This window comes from Dendroctonus ponderosae, unplaced genomic scaffold (assembly GCF_020466585.1).
Source record: "Dendroctonus ponderosae isolate FM_Combo_2020 unplaced genomic scaffold, Dpon_F_20191213v2 Dpon_F_20191213_1, whole genome shotgun sequence".
Lineage (NCBI taxonomy): Eukaryota > Metazoa > Arthropoda > Insecta > Coleoptera > Curculionidae > Dendroctonus > Dendroctonus ponderosae.
The window spans coordinates 39,017,899-39,039,457 of record NW_026017110.1 but is presented as its reverse complement, the minus strand read 5'-3'; the positions used below and the strand labels follow the sequence as shown (position 1 = coordinate 39,039,457).

General features: G+C 33.9%; 1 protein-coding gene across 2 annotated transcripts in view; it reads left to right on the top strand.

The window, feature by feature from the left end:
* The window catches only part of LOC109535565 (chaoptin), a gene marked incomplete at its 3' end in the record, with an annotated part of 53,198 nt that overhangs the window by 13,976 nt on the left and 17,663 nt on the right, over positions 1–21,559 (top strand). The window contains 6 exon segments of one of the 2 annotated variants that reach the window (XM_048668328.1): positions 986–1,097; positions 1,304–1,573; positions 8,982–9,242; positions 13,458–13,557; positions 18,345–18,634; positions 18,948–19,094. In XM_048668328.1, coding sequence (XP_048524285.1) covers positions 1,304–1,573; positions 8,982–9,242; positions 13,458–13,557; positions 18,345–18,634; positions 18,948–19,094 — 1,068 coding nt within the window. In that variant the 5' untranslated portion in view covers positions 986–1,097. 2 annotated transcript variants of the gene reach the window in all.

The window sequence follows — 21,559 nt, the reverse complement described above, 5'->3', positions numbered from 1 at the left end:
AGTTGGCTTCTCGATTTTGAAATTCCTAATTACATATTCCAATGCTATGTTAAAGAATTGAGGTGAGAGGAGAGATTTCTTGAGACCATTACTGTTACTGAAGGAGTCGGCGAGACTCTGTCCCACTCTTACCTTACATCGCGTATCCTACATACATACATACTTTTGTCAGCGATATAAGCATTTTTGGGAATCCAAGTACTCTGTCGAATGCCTGTTCGAAATCTATAAACATTTGTTGGATTTTTCTGTTGAATTCCCAACATTTTTTCATTATTTGTCTAATAGTAAAAGTCTGGTCTACGGTGGACCTATTTGGATTTTTTTGGATCTAAAACCACATTGGTAGTCCCATATGGTTTCATTCTATCTGGCAGGATATTGGAGAATATCTTATAGTATGTATTCAGAAGAGTTATTCCACGATAGTTTGTGCATTTACTTTTGTCTCATTTTTTATGTATAGGGACAATTACGCCTTCTTTCCACTCATCCGGCAGGGCCTCTGTCCTCCAGATGATTTGTATAAGGTTATGTATGGCCTTATGGCTTTGAATATAAAACTAACTACTACGGACGGCTCTTAGAGCCATTTCACACTGGCCACTCTGCAGCGCTTCTCAGTGGCGCTATTGAGAAGCGTAAGTTGTACGTAGTTGTAGTATTGATTTACATGGAGCTATTCATAAAGGCGCGACCAAGGTCGGACCACCGATTTAGCAGCGCTTCCGTGGCGTTCAGTGGTTGACTACCGCCGACAACCGCGTCGTAAAGAAGTGCCATTGATAGCGATACATTGGTTAAAATGCTGTCGTTCACACGAGCCACTTCACTGTGCCACATGTTAACGTGAGTTTCTCAGCAGTGCCATCCAGAAGCGCTGCAGAGTGGCTGGTCCAATGTTACGTGCGCTTATTAGCAGCGCCACTGAAAAGCGCTGCAGAGTGGCAAGTGTGAAAAAGCTCTTAAACTAGATTTTTGGCTAAAATTCTATTAAACTTGTTATTTACACATTCATTAAAAGCACGTGTTAGAAGTCAGATAGGTGCATGACATTCACATAAATGCCGGTTCTCGTCTCGTTTCGAAAGTGAACTGTAAGCATAATAAGATTCATTAGGGCAGAAAGCCGATTGGGTCGATAGCCTTTTTCTATAGGAAATAAAGATTATTTATATATATATATATATAAAAGATTCATTAAAATACTGAATTCAGTATATGCAGAACATTAAAACCATAATCTCAATTGCGAGAGTAATTATAATACAAATATTTAAAATGTTTTTACTTTCTATTTCAGATGGTTATTAAATCGTTAGTTCTTCTGGTAACAACTGCTTCATTAATTAACTCCAAAGAATATGTGCCATGCCAAGAAATATCGCAAACACTACGGTTTCCATGCAAATGCGCTTTGGGACCGGTTGAAGAGGTCCTTAGTGGCAATCCATCTTTGTCAGTTAACTGTGACAGAATAGTGTTTCCGCTGGACATGCCATTTCTACCTTATGGAACTCCAGTGGTAAACTTCAGCCAAAAATATGCCGGACATCATTCATTGCCAAGCCATGTAAGTAAAATGGCTGTAATATCTTTCCGATCCCATTTTATACTGATCTATTAATCTTTCATTGGGTATGCGTATGTTTGAGTATGACCGTGTAACCCATAGTGGACTATTTACTTGTATATACAGGGTGTCCGGTAAGTATGCGGTATAATTTCGGCAGATTGTAGAGGATTTCAAAATAGCCATAGCGATTGTCTCATGAACTAATTCCTAAAGTACCCCCTAGTGAGTAGAGTGTTTTGGCGTTAGTTTTGGTGTTTAAACCGTTGCGTATAAATTAAAAAAAAATAAAACTTTATGTAGGCGATAAGGCTTCTTAAATTCATGCTACAGTAAATGTTTTACGCCATCAGAGTAGTCAGGAACGAACGGACGTTGGGCCAAATTTTTGACAGGTGTCATTTTACTGAGCTTCATAGGATATCCAAAAAAGGTTATAGCGATAAAGTTAACTGTTTTCAACAAAATTGGATTTTTGCACCACATGTTATCGAAATGGTAACTCAGAATACATGCTGCAATAAAACACCAGTCGATTTTATTCCATCGACAATACTTGACTCATATTGACAGCAAAATTCCTTTTGTTTACCTGAGCAGATTTTCCAAATGGGCGCGTGGTACCTGTATATGTTTTCTTTTTCTCATCCGGCGGAGGTATTATCGTTGCACTTGAAGCAACATTCCAGTATTGTATATTATTCTTTGTAAGAATAATTCTTCAGGTAAGCCTTCGTTCGCTCTGGTGTCGCCAGGGCCTCCTTTGTAAAACACTATCCCTATAGAAATAAATCCAATGGAGTCATGCCTGGCGGCCTCGGTGGCCATAAAATAGGTCCACCCCGACCTATTCATCGATTGCCTTTTGGCATAGCATCGGTGCTGTGCTGGAACCAAATTGCTCAAATGGGGCGATACATCGTCATGCATAAACTATATCTGATTTCTAATGCCTAAAGGTACATTTTGAAACAATCGTTTAATTTTTTTTGCAAGAATTTTAAATAATTGACGCCATTCAACATCTCTTCAAAAAATAACGACCCAATGAGGCAATTTCCAATAATCTCGACCCACACATTTACTATGAACCTTTGATGGCGCTTCTTCTGCACCATTACATATGGATTTTCTTCGTGTGAGTTGTGCAAATTATGGCAATTTATTGCCTCGTCTTGATTAATCCTACGTCCGACAATACCAGTAAAATTTGGATTTTGTCTGTGTTGAAAAAAGCAATTCGAGTAATTGACTCTTGCAAGACGGACGTGATAAAGCTATAGCAGTTGTTCTCGAAGGGTTTAGGCTATATCCCACTTTGTCGCATATATTATTAGAACGATTTGCAGCAATCCAGAATTTTCTCCTCCCGCTGAGGGTTTCATACTCCTCTGAAAAGCCGTGCTCCTTCATGATGCGGCAAAAAAAACGTCCTACAATAGAATGGCAAGATTAGGGCTACTTTTAACATTTATTGGAGTGATAACTTCTAATGGCACGGTGCAAACCCATCGGAATGCCTTACGGCGTCGTCTAGCATAGATAAAAGCAAGTAGTTACGCAGGTCTCCCTCGCACGCAGATAGCGTGTACACTGTGGGCCGGTGTCCTATGCGATTTCATCCGAACTGCTTTTGTCATAAATCTTGCGAAAAGGAGCGAATCATCGAATTTCATTGCAACGTACTGGAGCTCGTCCACTATATCGGAACTAATTCATACGAATACGCTCGAACTATTGTAAGTAAAATGGAACCTTGGACCGGTCGTCCTTTGGAAGGATTTCGTCAGATTTCACATACAGGGTGATTCAAAATTGGCGCCATTCCTCTGGAGGTGTTGTCTGGCGCTGTTATAGGAGTACAGAAAAAATAGTAAAATAAATTAATTGTTAATAAAAACTGAGAAATTTGCAAAAACCTATATCAGAAATACGGCAGCAATGTTTTTCAAGGAAATCTGCCTAATTAACATTGCGCAAATACCTGTTGCTTATTAACCAAGGAATTATACAGAGTGACAATAAGATAGACAAGGATGAACGGTAAATTCAACAAGATTTGTTGACTGCGGAACGTACTTTCGAAATGTCAACCTGTTCGCATAACCTCGAATATTGCTGTTTATAAATAAACCATACAAGACCAAACATTTGAATGGTTAACTCCAAACAAGCTAGTGCCTGTGTAATCTCCTTATTATCCACTCTTATCAAGCAGCTTCTCGTATTCAGTTAATTAACTCCTGCTCCATTTGTACATGTGTGTGCTCCTTGTACTGTGTGTATCGTACAAACGTGGTAGGAATGTATTTCCTCTTCCTCGGTATTTATTTGGTGCTTCGGAAAGTGTCAGTTATTGTGCTCTAAATACCCCTGGAAGGCCCTGATTCGATTATGTCCAATACTTGTTCCTTTGTGTCCTGGAACCCCAACATCGATTGTCGTCCACTATCTTCCTGGAACCACTCTCCTCGCTCTTGGCGTGAGTTCTTTCTGCTTCTGCTATGTTACTGCAGCATTTCCCCTGAACTAATCGCACATCCGCAAATTCGTGAAAGGAAATTGAAAGTAAGTCACAGTTTGACAAATTATTGTTATTATTGACAAGATCTATCCACCTGTGACTATCTGTTAATGACAAAAAACATCATTGTCGCGGTGCCTTTTCATCAAAAAATTGTAGAAAAGAACTTTTTTGATACCGAAAATTTTCGTAATTTGAAGCAAAGATCGTAATTTTCCTTTTTGAATGCTTAAGTATTCCAATATGCTGCCAATTAAACATGGAACAATTTGTAAATAATGCTTAATAACAAAGTTGAAATTTGATCTTTAACTGTTAATATCTTCAGAAATTTTCGAAAAGAAACAAAAAAAAATAGGATTTCTTTTGTTAAATCAACTGGAATGTTCGTAAAGAGCGATACAACGTCCAGTGTAATCAGTCTGTAGTTGTTGGTAGGTGTTATTTTTGGATAAACTCAGCAAACTCGAACGAATTGCTTATGTGATATTTATCTCTCTCAAAAAGTTATTAATGTGATCACAAATTTCGTCGCATACAATAGAAATAGAGGAATTACCACACATGCACAACAACAAACGCCGCTTAAACACTTGGCTGCAACTAGGTCTTTTATAAAAATTAATCTTGATAGTTTGGTTGTGACCAGAGCAGACAAGGGTAACACCACCGTGGTTATGAATAAATATCACATAAGCAATTCGTTCGAGTTTGCTGAGTTTATCCAAAAATAACACCTACCCAACAACTACAAACTAATTTCACTGACCGTTGTGTCGCTCTTTACGAACATTCCAGTTGATTTAACAAAAGAAATCCTATTATCAAAGACTTGTCACACACTAAGTGTTTAAACTTCACCAGGCTCTAGGCTAAAACCCCTCTGTTTTCCATTTTAGAGCCCTGAGGATGACTTGAATAAAGTCGAAACGTTGGCCCATGAAAAAGTAGTGTTACATTTTGCCACCATTCGCTGACCGAAAATCCCAATATCGAAGAATTAATTACTGATTATCATCACGGTCACTAATCAACCACAACATTCTATATAAAATAATTCTATACGTAGCGAAGATGTAGGTCCTCGTAAAAATCTCAATAAATACTCATATAAACGTGTGTTTTGTTTTTTTAAGTTTTTTATAAGTTTTTGCATCACATTTAAGGCCATATTTTGAATAATCGAGCTTTTATATTGAAAAAACAAATATTCATTTAATAGTGGCGTTTTTATGATAAAAGTGCTGATTTCTGCAGCGCGTTTTATTGCTAAAATTAGGGGCGAGGTATAGAACTAATTTTTCATTTAGAATAAACATAACATTAATTAAAACAAAGCTAAATAACATTTAATCCTAATCAATATGTTTTGTGGCGCCTAAATATCCAGTCATCATTGACAGTTATTTTTTTTTAATTTTGAAGATTTTGCGGACATGATCTTTGCCTATGGATATTGCGACACCATCAGCACAACCGCCTTTGTGATATAATGAGAACAACGATACCCGAATGGCCGTCTTCCAAACAAGCGCACTGATTGATTCGCACTGACAATGTTAGCTTATCAGTGGAATAATCTAGGGCCGTCACAAATTAGCCTTGTGACGTAACAACAAACGATAAAAGTGGATTATTTTTCCAAGGGTGAATTTAATAATATCCGTGCTGAGCTTTAAACTGCAACGACAAAAACACCAACAATATTTGATTAAAAACCCGTTTAATCACTAAATAAGATTGTATACCTACAAATACAATTTTTGAAATCTACAAATGTTTCCTAAATCTAATTTACAAAAATAAACTTACCTTTAGCTTAAAACTAAGAATATAAATTATAAAAAGTGAACCAAAAGGTCTTGTTAGTTCTATTTTTGAACTAATTTTTAATGAAACAAAAAGTGTTAAAATGAGTGTGCATCAGTGTCTAGTATTCACTGAGTGTTCCAAAACAACGGTATTGAAACCAATTGTACATTTAATTACAAATAAACACTACCGCCAGCTATTGACGGTGAAACGTTGTCTTCAAAGGGAAATCAAGTTTGAAACACTCACAGTTTTGGAGTCAAGCAGCCTGTTGTCTGTCAGCCCCCAGAGTAATTTGTTTGGTCGACTTTTTTTCGATCCAGATAAGCAAGCCTTGTTGCGTCCGCAACGTTGCTGCAGTCCGGTACTGCACGAATTTGTATTTCGAATAATCTTCAGGAGGTCGGCGTTCTGGGTTGGTTGAAACTAGTTGTGGTTCCAATCACTAAGATACTGAGCCCTTTTTTGCACAATACTCCGAAAGTCTAATATAGAGGCCCGAGTCAATTTAGACAACGGGTAAACCAAATAAATGAGAGGGTGCAGGCAAATGCCTGTGGGAGCGATGCTACGCGTTCGATTTTCGGGTGCGGACCATAGAGAAAGTAAAATAATTATTACTTATTTTACTTACTCTATGGTGCGGACTGGAATTTCTTCCCTTACCCGCCTGGTCGGGCACTTAAAAAAGGTCTTCGCTGAGAAGATCAACGAACCAGGCGGTTTTCATGGGTTTGTTTTTATAGGTGGAATTTAGGGTGTTTTTGACCGTTTGTTGCAAGAAAGTCTGCAACACGCACGATGTAAGAAGTATGTGAACTCGGTAGAATAAATCCTCATGTCAGTACAAGACTTTCTCCACTTACTAGGCAAAATGAAGATTATGTGCATGAAAGATTGCCATAAAACGGATTACGCCCTTATCCCCGACCGGTACAAGAATGTCTCCCAGCGGATCTTCCGCAAACAATTCGTCTTTGTGGATAGTGATAGAATAATAGAAATTGTTTTTTTTTACCCTTTTTTGCTTCGAATAATAATAATAATAAATACTTTTTATGACAGTAGTTCATTTCGAAAAAATTGTAATTAATTTTCTTAATTAAAATGGCACAATTCCATAGATAGGTAGTGATGGACGCCGCGATCCGCACATTTCAACCCGATTGACTTTTACATGATAAAAGTTACTTATTCTATGAGAAATCTCAATTTCAAAGACAAAGTGATCCAAAAAAATTGATATTAATTGTCGTCAATATGAAGATAAAGCAAGAATTTCAATATGATTTAATGCAGACTGGTATTGGTGTTCCTAAAATACTGCATATGACCTAGATTACAATTGAGTTTTGATTTGTTATGTAAATGCAGACTTTAAGGGCGGATCCAGCTTTCAAGTCAAGGGGGGGGGGGTCATGTAGTAGAGATATAGTTAGAACAGGCTTCAGCTTAATTATTAACGGATTTTGTCCTTCATTCTAACCGGTTGTTGTCAACAGTATTAAATATGGAATTATTTGAATTATAATTGGAATTTTGTCACCACGCTTAGAGCATGACTAATTGATGAAGGAAAGGCACTTTAGAGCTAACGGCTCATTATAACAAACAAAATTATTTCATTGAATGTAGAGATGATCTCAACTTTTAAGACATTTAGCTGCAATTAAATATTACTTTAGTTATTATGTACACACAAAGAAAGACACTTAGAGCAAAACCACAATTTAAAAAAAGATCCTCTGAAGGCAAAAAAAATTATTCTTCCAAATATTCGGGTACGCGGCCTTAAACACACAGGAGAATTGTTGACTGAGAATATTTTGCTTGGAAAAACGTCTATTGGGCATTAATGTCAATTTTTCCAACTAATGTTAACTACTCACTTTTTTTTCAAAGGTTACACACTCGCTCAATTCGAACTCATTTTACTCCCTTGCTGTTGCCGCTATCCAATATGGGACTGGTATAGTTTTTATAGCTACTTCTTCAGGCTTTTTGGGGGTTTTGGAACTTTTGAAAAATATTGAAACTTATGTTCCGTGCAAAAGAATGGAGGTATGCGCAAGTGGAACAGTCTTACGGTTGCCAACAGTCAGGATTCATGATCTCCTAAACCGTTGCCAATATCAATTTTTGTGGAGACAGCCGAACTCTACCGAATACCTGTGGAAATCCAGATCATTTTTTTGTTTTGAAATATTTCGAACAGTTGTGGAGTTTTGGGCAAATAACTATGCAAACAATGTGGATGGCAATTTAAGTCTCTAACTCCAAACTTTATTTTCTTTGAAACTATATACGAAAACGATGTCATTGAAAAGTGGCATCTTGGTTTAAATTCGACTCTAAAAAATGAATTTATGCTAAAATGAACTTTGGTCCTGAAACAAATAGATGCTTTGTTGATTACAGCGCCACCCTTCAAAATCGCAAAAAATGTTTTAGATAAATTATTCCCAGTTTTTGACGTACTATTCGAATCTTCAATAAAATGTTGTGGTCACCATTTGACATTCTCAAGGTGACCCCTGCCTAGCTTACAAGGTCGAAGTAGGCGTTGTTTTTCTGACACAAATAAACTTCCCCCTCCCATATATTACCTTCTTATTTGAAACATTTTTTCTTCGGATCACTCGTTTCCGAAATAATTAAGCATTTCAAGATACAAAAAACCACCCTGTATATACTACTAAAATTGTTCAACTAAAACCACCTTAAAAGTGCCTATATTAAGAGACGATCCCTGTCAAGCATAAAAGTGCCCTTTCTTTTGCAAGTAGGAAAGTAGGTTTCCTTTTTGAATGTTTTAGTTTTGCACAAGTGATCAAAACTAAAGATGTGACAGGATTATATAGGAGTAGCTTGCGAATTAACTGCTCATTCTATTGTGGTAATGAAAAAGAACTTTTTTGTTAGATATTTTTGGTTGTCGTTTTACCCTATGTGGAATACTTCATCATACATTTCTAATAACAACCGTTTCATATTACCACAAAAATAACATACTATTTCCGTATCCAGTATACATTTGGCTTCGCCAATTTAATATAGATGTATGATTTTTAGATATTCACAGCCAGTCTACCTCTAAGATATCTCGACTTATCGCACAATTATCTGCGAAAATTAATGGACAAAATGCTGAGCACTATTCAAAATACTTTGATTGAATTGAGGTTACAATCAAATCTACTGGGTGATACACTTAATCCAATATTCTCGACCAGCGAGTTTCGGGGTCTCAAATATCTGAACCTTCTCGATTTAAGCAGCAATGGAATTAAAGCTATAGAAGAAGGCATTTTGGATGGTTGTGACAAATTGCAGGTAAGAACTAAATTATTTACATATATTTGGGGATATTGAAATGTAACTAAATTGTAAGTTAGTTCTTAAGTAATTATTATGAATTAAACATAATTTTCAAAAAAAGTTACTTTAATTTTACCTGAAATAGAGCAAATATATCGGGTGTCCCTTAAGCACATGATCAAAAGGATACTGCGATATTCCTTGCATCAAAAGAAGACGATCTGACCTAACTTTTATTAACAAAAAATGTCTGGCTCCTTTGCTATTGATCGTCAAAGTTTTTTAAAAAATATATATTTTTTGAACTATCGGGAGAATGGTACGATGTATATTAGTGAAACGAGCTGTAAATTTGTTATTATGTTAGACTCATATTTTGATGAAATAATCGAGTTCATCCGTTTTGGACAAGTGGAGAATTCGTGAGGGTCGTGGTACAAAAACTACCAGAACGTTTTATTTGGTGGATAAAGTCAAACTCTTTTTTTTTTTGGTTGATGCACTTAACAATGTTAGATATTAACTGCAAATATAGTGATACGAGGCATAAAGTAATTGTCAATCAATCTCACAACTTCTTTTTGAATCACCTTTTCTAATGAAGAAGTGACCGACATGGTCAAAGTATTAGGGTTTTGCGAAAACAACCTGCGTGAAAGCGTACGCGTTTACGCTGCGCATATTTGCAGTTAATGTCTAGCATTGTTAAGTGGCTAAAAAACAGACACATTTTTTTGAGCAAAAACTATGAATACTACAAGATTTTGCAAAGAGCTCAAAATTGTGTACAAATGTTTAGTGCATCAACCAAAAAAAAATGAGTTGATTCCATCCACCAAATACCATAGACCAAAAAGTTCTATTAGTTTTTGTATCACGACATTCAAGAATTTACCACATGTCCATAACGCCTGAACTCGATTGTTTTATCAAACTATGAATCTTACATAAGAACAAATTCACAGCGAGTTTCACCAAAATACATCGTACCATTTTCCCGATATTTCAAAAAAGATATATTTTTTTAAGAACTTTGCCCATTAATAGCAGAGAAGCCAGATATTTTTTGTTAATAAAATTTAGGTCAGATCGTCTTCTTTTATTTCAGGGAATATCGCAGTATCCTTTTGATCATGTGCTTACGGGACACCCTGTATATTTGCTCCATATCAGGTAAAACTAAAGTATCTTTTTTTGAAAATTATGTTTAATTAATAATAATTACGATGAATGAACCAAATACAAATAAAAATACTTTGCTAAAATATTTAATGAACATTTTTGTCTATTTAAAAAATGTACCCTACATTTATCCAAATAAAATTAGAAATGATTGAAGCCTTTGCAAAAGTTATAACAAACATTATTTTCTTTTGTGTTAAACTTATACATATAACCGATAACTTGAATTAGCGTGAAAACTACAGTTGTAGATTCTCATGCGCAACAAAATTTAAACCAAATCCTACATTGCAGTTGTGTTCAAAGGTAATAATTACTGGAATAATGAGATAACAAAAGCTTCCTGAAACGCACAATCTCCACATTGATCATGTTCTGTAGATGTTTAAATCAAAATATGCGTATTTTAATTAATTATTTGCATATCCATTGTTTATCTCTACTTAAGTTGCTCTTATTAAGTGAAAAACGCATTATTTAAAACATTCGTAATACTCATTTAGTACGTAACGTAAAAAACATGTAAAAATACTGTTAAGGAATTGTTAATCGTTAGTGCTGTTAAAATAATTGAGAATAGAGTTTAAATAATTGAAGCTCGAGATACCAGTAGCAACGGTTGTTGTTTGTAAACAAAAAGTAGTTGTTGATAGAGACTCGATTTTAAAAAGGCACAAATAAAGTATAGTAAAAAACACCCAGTTGTCGTCTTTATAATTATAAAATAAATACAGTCCACTTTGAGTGCCAAATAAAGGCATTCCAAAACAAATACAAATATAATATATATCATTATATATTCCAAACTATGCATCAAAATATGGCTAATATTTAATTTTACTGTGATCTCGAAAGGCCACAAAGTCTTTATCAGAGAGAGAGAGTATCTTTCCCTTTCAATTAGTTGTCCAAATTAATGAAAGTGTTGTTAAATAGTGCCAAGTTAATAGAATAGTTTTCATACATACTTAGAATACTGAACTTAAGATGCAAGGTTGACATAACAATTCTAGTTTGGTTGTCAACTCTTTTCAATTTTTGCGGAGAAACGTTTTTACTGTTTTAGCATATAAAAATAAAATAAAGATATAACATGTATTAGATCTTTGATGTCAATGAACTGTTAACTGAAAAAAACCAACGTGGAATCATAACAGATTGCGTATGGTTGAACTACAATAATAAAATATCGAAACATTTATTAAATCCCAATTCATATTAAATGTCCAAACGAAGTTAGGTGAGTTCAAACCAGAAAAAAATCCGCATTTTTTTTAATGGACAGGGCATAATTTAATTGCTTGCTTAAAGTAATATTTAAACAATTTTAGTTTTTTAAAGTAATTGAGTATTGTAGAGACAGATATGTACTGTAATTTCCCAAATAATTTTACACTTGTTTAAACAATTCACATGGGCAAAATGTTGACTCATATTAACAATTGATTTAACATTCCACAATATGAAATTATTCTAATCTGATCTATTTACCATTATTACAACTTCAACTTTATCCAAAGATAAAAATAAACGTTTTGTTTCGGTTACTGCGCTCAGAGTTAACCGCACTTATTATGGACGTTAAACGGCTGCAAATGTCATGGTTACCTGAGAAAAAAGCTAAAAAAAAATTCTTAAACCAGGAACCTAATAATTATCGTAGTAAATCGACCACATCAAAAAATATTTGAATTCACCAAGCGTTTTTGAGAACGCATCTTTTTATTTTCGAGTCCAAAAGCAATTTCCTTAAAAGAAAATTTTCTGTAAAAGAAAACGTAAAACTTCAATAGACCGTTTAAAAGTTATTAGACAAAGTTTTCCTTGCCTAATAACATTTAAAAAATGTGTTAAATTGACTACTTAATTACAATAATGGGATGTTGAATCACAGATTACTCCTAGCACAAATACGAATTATCTGCAGAAGTAGGATGAACCGAATCAATGGGGTGCAATTATTTCTGTTTTAATTTTATGACAAAATGAATTAGCTCCGGACATTTCAAAATGCGTTCACTTAAAGACCATTATCTTTGGGTCTTCAAAATGAGATTTCTTGTAATGTGTGCTTTTTAGTTTCCGAATAAAATGTTGTATTTTTAACCCCTTGTTTCAATAATTTACCTTTTCTTCGAAATGGAAAGGAACATGTTTTGTAGAACTGCACATCACCATAAAATATCAAACATGAAAATGCGACAAATATGTTGAGTTAAATAAAAAACTTGTCTGTGCTCCCAACTACTATCACTTTAAAAGTTCAAATGGCACCGCCACCAAGTGACACATTGCTCTAAAAATCCAAGCCTAAAATTCCCTATTAAACGATGTAAGAAAAAGTAAGGAGTGAAAATGCATGGCTATGAAGGTTTCTAGATCTAACTCCATGAGACTTTTTCCTACGGGGTTGCAAGAACTGAAGATTCGAATATCACAAAAATGTAGACAAAATTCTTTTTAAACGTTGGCCAAAGCTGGTGAGGATTTTCAAGACAGACTTTATTGATGCCTAGACATTTTTTAAAGTAAATAACGTAGACCAATTTACAAAGTAAATTAAAGGAGGGGAATCCATAAATTGCCAGATATTTTGACGGTTAATATTTCCATCTTAATATGACCCATTTTCTCTTCTAAATCCTGAGCCGACCATCTAATTTTACTTCCCCATTTTTTAATGTTAAATAGAGATTTTTTCGTTTTAAAATCATGTATCTCTCGTTGGGAGTGCTATTCGACGTTTTAAAGTGGTAGTAGTAGTTAGGGTTCCACATATCATAGAAATCCCCCCTTCTTATCAACATCGAGGTACATTTTGAATTTTTCAATTTTACCAAATATTCTCCAAATTAACAACATTGAAATTGCCTTGAAATGAAAAATGAAAAAAATTGTGTATGGTTGAAATACAATTAGTGTTTCACATAATAATATCTAAAATTTCATTGAGTAAATGGTTAAATATTAACCTAAATATTAATATAAAAATCTGTATGTATTTGAGATTAATTTAGATCAATGATAGATTGAAACGTATGTTTTTAGGAATTATACTTGGATCACAACGACTTCCAATTAATTCCGAGCACCTCCCTTAATGGCCCTAAATCTTTAAAAGTATTGTCACTGAGCAACAACAACATAGGTAAGGCAGTTTTCTTCATTATTTACTTATATATGTTTTGTGCATAATGCGTTGTGTATAAAACGTAATTATTTTTGAAATTTTTACCCGGAAAACACGTATCTTGATGAGTCATAAACAAACATTCAAATGACCGATTTCCAAGCATGAGATTAACATGCAAATATGCAGAATGTCTGTAACAAAAATCCTGCCTCAGATTCATGGGTTAAAGACACTTGATTTGTCTATTAACAGGGCGTCGGACTTGTAGTTAAAAAATCGAACAAGCTTAATTGTTTTGTTCGTAGTCATTATTTGAGCAAAATTTGGTTTAAAACAGGGATGAGCAACACGCGGCACGTTGAACATGTTTATGCGGCTCGCCAAGCATTTCTAAAATTGATTGAATTGATTTTATCGACTTTTCTCTGATCAGTATGTTGTTATAAAATTAATTATAATTAAACGGTAGTTCATACCAAACCGAAACAATTTGTTGTGACGAGTTACTCACTTGATTGGTAAGCTTTTAACTAACAATTTAAGCAATTCTTTTGTTTATTGAAAGGCGTGAGTGCATTATTATTGCCCCATAAGTAATATTAAGTTTTTTTATTCCAAATTAAGTTTTCCAGCTATTTTTTTAACTTATTATATTATTATATTATTAAGCTGTATGCTTGATATGCTGAGAGACTGTGTCGTCATTAAAGGAATATAACATAAAAAGACATTATGATACCAAACATGAACAACAGTATAAAAACTTAACAGGACCACTCCGGATAGATAAATTTAATCAAATAGCGAAACGAAAGAGAAAAGAAAAGAAAGAAAGAATAGAAAAGCTCCCGGATTGGATGATATACCAAATGAGCTTATAACATATGGCGGAGCCTGTATGATGCTTAACGACTAGAAAGATACCAAGTAACTGGAAGAAAGGCATCACCGTTCTAGTATTTAAAAAGGGCGACAAAAGAGTTCCAGAAAACATAAGGGCATAACATTGCTCAGTTCAGTCATGAAACTCTTCACACAAATCTTGGAATCTACAATCAACGGGTACATAAGCGGAACATAAGAGGTACATAAGAGGAACAGGTAAACATTAGATTCCATCTTTATATTGGGGCAAATTACTGAAAAATCAATAGATCACGGAAAACCCGCCTTCTTCTGCTTTATATATCTCACCAAGGCCTTCGACAAAGTGAAACTCAGGAATGTCATAAAAATTCTATAGGAAAAACACCTATAATGGAAATAGTGAAACAACTCAACACTGACACCTCTACACAGATATCTGTGAACCAACATCTAACTGAAGAAATTCGAACTCCTACAGGTATAAAACAGGGCGATTTACTAAGTCCCTTACTCTTTAATATCATAATGGACCAAATAATAGATCGCGTAAAGAATTCTGGAAGGGGATACAAACTAAACACAAAAGCTATCAAAATTATCTGCTACGCCGATGATGCAGTAATTGTGGCTGAAAACGATGAATACCTGCAGAGGCTGTTATATTCGTTCTCCTTAGAAGTACGCAAATTCAACATGCAAATATCAATAACAAAAGCAAAGTCAATGGCCATAAGCCAAAACGATGCAAGCTTGTCATTGCAGACCAACCGATAGAACAAGTTATGTCGTTTGGTGATCTCGGCGTAGAGATATCGGCGAACCAAGATAGAACAAGCAAAGTTTGTAATCAGGCAGATAAAGCATGCAGGGTTGTGTTCGACCCATCATGACGTAGGGCACAGAAACTCGAGCGGATAACAAAAGAACTAAGTCCATCCTGAAAACGACGGAAATGAAGATACTGAGAACCATATCTGGATACACGCTGAGAGATAGGAAGAGGAACATAGCTATCCGAGACGAATGTCAGACTCAGAACATAGTCAAATGGGGAAGAAAACGGCGACGATATTGGAACGACACGTCACTAGAATGGACGCAGGCAGAATTGCTAGGATAGCCCGAGATGGAATCCCAGGTACTAGAAGACTCTTGGGGTCTACATCCAACGAGGACCAAAGTGGAATTTACAAGCCCTAAACTTAAATTAAGATGATGAAGAAGAAGAAAAAGACGGCAGTAAAGGCTAGTTTTGTTGCCAGTCAAATACTGCAAAAAAATGAAACCCTTTGAGGATGGAGAGATGATAAAAAATGTCTTACTGTTGTTGCAGAAATAGCATTTTCTGATAAATAAAGATTATTTCAAACATTAGTTTATGAAGATTTTATGCACCATTCCAACGAGAGTTTGACGTGTCCGAGAACATAGTAACAACGCTTATGAGGTCACAGGAAGAGAAATATTTGTTAACCACTGCATAATTAACCAGGAAAATGATGTGCGAAAATATTGAGTTTGCCAAATGTCACTGTACCAATAGTTAAACTAATCAGTATTATAAAGTCGCACGCGTTAAATCACCGTAAAATTACTGTAAACTGAATATGGCGACGTGGTTTTTAATACTGAAGTACGTTGGCTTAACAGAAATGCAATGCCAAAAACAAATACAACTTAAAAAGTGAAATACAATTGTTCTTGGATACGAAGGGCCTGATATGAAATGCCTTTCCTCATTTTGGTAATAACAAATGGATGTGCAATTTTGGATTTCTTATCGACAAGATCGGCAGCATCTTTTGCAGATTAATGTGTCTTACTTTCCAAATTTAGGAAAAGAAAACGCTGCTACTTCTCAAAAATACGCACAATATATAATTATATTATTTATTGTGATAAATTAATCAACGAATTTCAAAAGTTTAAACCTGAGAAGACAGCGGTTTCCATGAAAATGTTTTCCTGGCCATTTAATATCGATGTGGATACAGTTCCCGAAGACTTTCAAATCGAAGTTATTGACATGCAGAATATTACTGATTTAAAAAATGTATGTTTCTTAGTAAACATCGAACATTTGTATACATTTTATGTGAGCCTTGAGAAATTTCCAAAATCTTTTGACAAAAAATGCATTGCAATTGACGTCTCTGTTCGGAAGTACGTATGTTTGCGAACGATTATTTTCAACCATGAAATTAATAAAAAATGACCACCGATCATGACTGAATGATGCACGATTAGAAAGCTGCGTACGTGTTGCTACCTCATGAATTCCCTCTGATATTGATCAGCTTGTACCGAAAAAACGGTTCCAAAAATTTCAACTAAATGAATTTTCTATTCGCTTCTTGTTTGTTTTTATTTTGCATTAAAATTTGTACTTGAGATTTTTACTTTTTTATTTTTTTATTCTAATGTTTACTATAAATAAAGTTTTGTCAATTATTAATGAGCGTTACTTTATGTGCCTAACGCTAAAAAAATTTCAAGTTTAAATTGGCACTTTCATTAAAAAGGTTGCTCACCCCTTGTTTCAAAAGGTTTTTCCAGGCGAGAATATGGCACACATAACATTTTAATTGACGGTCGCCATTATGCACCAGCAAATCTTCTTTGAACTTGCTCATTTTTTTTCGTCTAGGTTATAACAATTATTGATAATCGGATCCAGTTTTTATAAACTTTTAATGTATCTCTAGTGTATAAACAATTGGAACAGTTAAATATATCTACTATTTATTTGTTCTATTTTATCTACCTATTTGAAAATGTGATTTCTACTAATAAATGATGTACTTACCTAAAATTAAATTTTTAAACAATTTTCGAGGTATTGTACTATATGTACCAATAGTTACATCACTACAAAGACGTCGTACTTTAAATTTCAAATGTCTCAATACGAAATGCTTGAATAAAAAACTTGAATAACTGCATAAGTAAATAAATATTTACCAAGACATCTTCAATCGATAAAATAATATTAACATAAAAACTGTAGGGATTAAATTATTCTTATTTATATGTTTAATAATGTTGTGGGTTAATATAATTTATAATACAATTAATATCATTTAAAAATATAGCCACTTATGACGACCAATGCCTTAAATCAGCAGGGCATATAATGCTTGAAGTAAGATGGAAATTAGAGCGCATCGAGTATTTTGTAAAATCTTTGGTTTTGTAAAATAAAAGTTTCTTTAAACAACAATTGTTTTATAATCCAAATCAGAATAATTATTTGCTGGATACATAATAATAATAATAATAATAGTAAACAAAAAAACAGTAATTATAATAATAAAGAAAACTTAGTTATATAGAAAATAGAAAATAGAAAGTTTTTGCGAAATTTAAGTTCGATTGGCTTCGTTTCTTTAGCAGTTCAATCTGACTAGCTTTTAGCTCTAAGGAAGCTTCTACAATTTTTAGGAAAAATCATTGCAATTTATGTGAAGCAAGACTATTCAAGTTGATAGGCAACTACACCCGAAATAAGACTAGGTACTGAGAAGAAAAATATGAAGTTTTCCGGTTGAATGTGTGTGTCAAGTTTTGCAATGTATACTCATTTTACCACGTATTTAAAATTGTATCAAGCAATTGTTACTTACTTGTAATTCTAAATGCAATCAGTAATTGATAGCCAAAATAGTTTAAAGAAAAATATAATGGCAGCGTTGTTGTTAGGTTTGATTTTTAAATTATTTCATCTATTTATATTTACTGATTTTTGGGTTCTGTTTTATCTAGTTTTCTGTTATTGTTAATTTCATTAAAAATAAATTACCAATTTCCTTAAGGTCGATTTTTCAAGCTAAAATCAAAATGTGTCATAATTTGTACAGAGTATGTGAATACCGTGCATATTGTGTATTTATTTTTAAGTAAGTTGTATCGTATTTTTATAAATTTGTACATTTTAGATTCGATCAAAGTGGACACGTTCATCTCTCAGCCAAACTTGGAAACAATTGACTTGGGACATAATTTAATATCAGTAATAGAAAACGGAGCCTTAAGTAAATTGGAGAATATAAAAACTTTAAAACTATCTCACAACAAATTATCGAAATTCAATAGCGACGTTTTCGTTGGAGCAGAAAGTCTGCTTGACTTAGAATTGTCTGAAAATTTTATGACGGAATTTCCAACAGAAGCCATCAAGATTTTTGAACATTTGAAATATCTCAATCTGTCGTCAAATTTGATTCAGGTAAGAAATATTTTTGGATACCAACGGTTTATTAGAAATGACTTTAGAATATTTTGTTTAAATAGATATTTAAAAAAGTGTGTTTAAAAATCATATAATATACAACAATTTTAACGACAATTGTTCTTTCTCGTAATTATGAAACTGTTGGCCTATTTAGCTCCGGGGTCATAAAAAATATAATAAGCGGGCTACATCAGATTTAATAATGTCATTCTCTAAAGGTTTGAAAATGTTTTCAAGAAATATGTAGAGTCAAAGGGCTATGACAGTAAATGTATGCACAACACAGACACATGTTTATTTGTTTAAGACTTTGGATAATAACAACTTGGCATTTCTTTCCACTCTACAAGAGTTAGACTTAAGCCGAAATAGTCTAACCAATATTGCTCCTGGGACATTTCTGGGGCTGAAGAATTTACAAAAACTGGACATAAGTGTGAATTCGTTAAGAATGGTAAGCATTTTTTGTTAGATACTCGTATTTCATCTCAAGTAATATCCATAAAGTTGAAGCGGTGAGCAAATAAACATGATAAGACTCAATCCTTAAACGTATAACTGAAAAAAATGATCGAAATCGTAATTATATTGAATTAAAATAAATTTAATTCTTAAAAACGACTTAACAGATTTGGATAAAGCACCAGTAAATCTATGTGCCTTTCCTTAGCAGCGATACCTATTCTATCGCTTGGTTTAGAACACGTACATATATGTACGTGTTCTAAACCAAGCAATAGAATGTGGTGGTTGTGGTGTGCTAAACTGCCTGGGTAACAATGTATTGAGTTGAATGAATATCGACCTAAAAAAGTGAAGAAACCACAGTTTCCAACAGTTTTCCAAATAAATGATGATAAACTTTCGCTTTTTCAGTTCGGCGAAATATTTTTGGAAAAATACCCAGAATGAATTATTAGGGTTTTATCCATGATTCAAAGCTGCAAAAAGTTTTCCAAAAATGTTGGCAAAGCGGTTAAGGAGGCGAGTGTTCAAATAAAATCTATCCTATAATTTGTTACAGAAAATACCTGAAAATTGTCAGTATTCTAACTAAATAATAATGCATTTTTTGCGTAGAAAGAATTGCTTAATAGCAACTTTGTTAACACTAGAATGACCTGAAAATTTAAAGCAACTTAAATATTTTCACAGCGATGTTGCCGGCGAATTTTTAAAAAAATAATTTGTAAATTTTTGCTCCTTGGCCGTTTTTCAAGATAATCTTAATTACTTTCGGTAAAAAATTGAATAACATTATTTGATTTTTTGTGCCAAATTCGAAGCTGAAAAGGGTTTTTAAAAGTTCCCTGCAAACCGATGCATGAAGCGAATTTTCTAGCCAAATTAGTTTTGTAATTTTTGGGTGAAAAGACCCCATTATTGTCAGTAAAGAAGGAAATCATCAGAAAATAATGGTTTTTTGCGTTTTTGGTTAAAAACTTTTAGTTTTGTGATCGGTTTTGGAGAAAACCCTAATGGTTTTCGGGCAAAAAACGGGATAAAATTATTTTTGCTTTTGTCTCGAATTCGACGCTGAAAAGTTTTTGTAAAAGTTTTACAAAGTTATGCATTTATCTTGTAGTTTTTCTATAAAAGCTTTTCAGGTCGTCAGTTTCAAGTATTTTTAAGTGAAACCCAACAAAATAGAGCATTTTTGAGTAGAATATAAAGCAAAAAAAATTCAGTCAAACCACATTTTTTTAACAAACTCTACAGTCTTCACAGGAATTGAAGTGACGAGAATTCCAAATAATCTGTTATAAACTTTCGCTTATTCTGTTAATTTTAAAACTTTTTACAAACACATATTTGAACTTCATTTAGGTAACTAAGAATTGTTCGTATATTCTGCAGTGCTGCTGAAGGCACACAGTGTGAATTTTTGTTGTACGTAAACCAAAGATATATCAAAATAGATACATAGCAATATATAGCAAAAAGTTTGAAATACTCTATTTCCTCATGAATGCCGGCTGTGGAAATTATTTTTAGGTCTTACGTATATTCTTCCCTTATTCCACATTAAGTCAAGTGTACTGTCTCCAAATTTCATCTAAATTAGTTGGCCATATTTTGCCCGAAAATTGGTATGGAAAATAAATTTTCCTGTCCTGAATTGATCTTTCCGATGGGTTCTCCTGCATAGTAGAAGAAATAATTCTCTTATATTTTGTCTTCCCGATCCACTTCACCTTATCACCTTATCTAATTTACTTTCAGTATGTCGCTATAAAAGCTACTTATATGGGCCGCAGTGTTTATAATTTCCCGAGCATGAATAAACTTTGTATCGGTGGTTTTTCAGTGGGATAAAGTCCATTATTTCCGATGGTGTTGAACTTTCGAAAAATAATTTCATATAAAAGTTGTCGACGCACAACGTGCGCACATTTTCAAAATATCTTGTATTATACAGAGTGTCTCAGAAAAGCGAGGCAAAATCAAAGTGTATTTTTTTAAATAGAACCACCAATTTTTCATTAGCCCATGGAATGCCGCTTAAAACGCTGCAGCAGTTAGAGATACAAGAAAATATGTCTTTCCAATCACCACAGATCCGTTAAGAATTCTATTGAACCAAAATATCAATACTTTGTACAGGGTGTTAACAATGTGTTCTTCAATCTAAAACTTTTTAACCCAATATAACTTTTGTTCTTCAAATGGGAGGCAAAGCAGTTGTGGAGGCCCACTAACTGCTTTGCGGTATGGAGCGCGGTGTCTCCTCCCAGTACTTTCTGTGTTGTTCCAAGATCCACTGCCCAACTGGCACCCTAACTTGAGCATGAAATATATCACAAGCAGGTTCTTGGTTGGTCATTGGTTTCTCGGTCCCTGCCTTAGCAAGTTCCGCAGCAATCTCGTTTTCTTTGCTCCTGTTCGTACCAGTTGCCCAAGTGAGTTTTACTCTGTTTG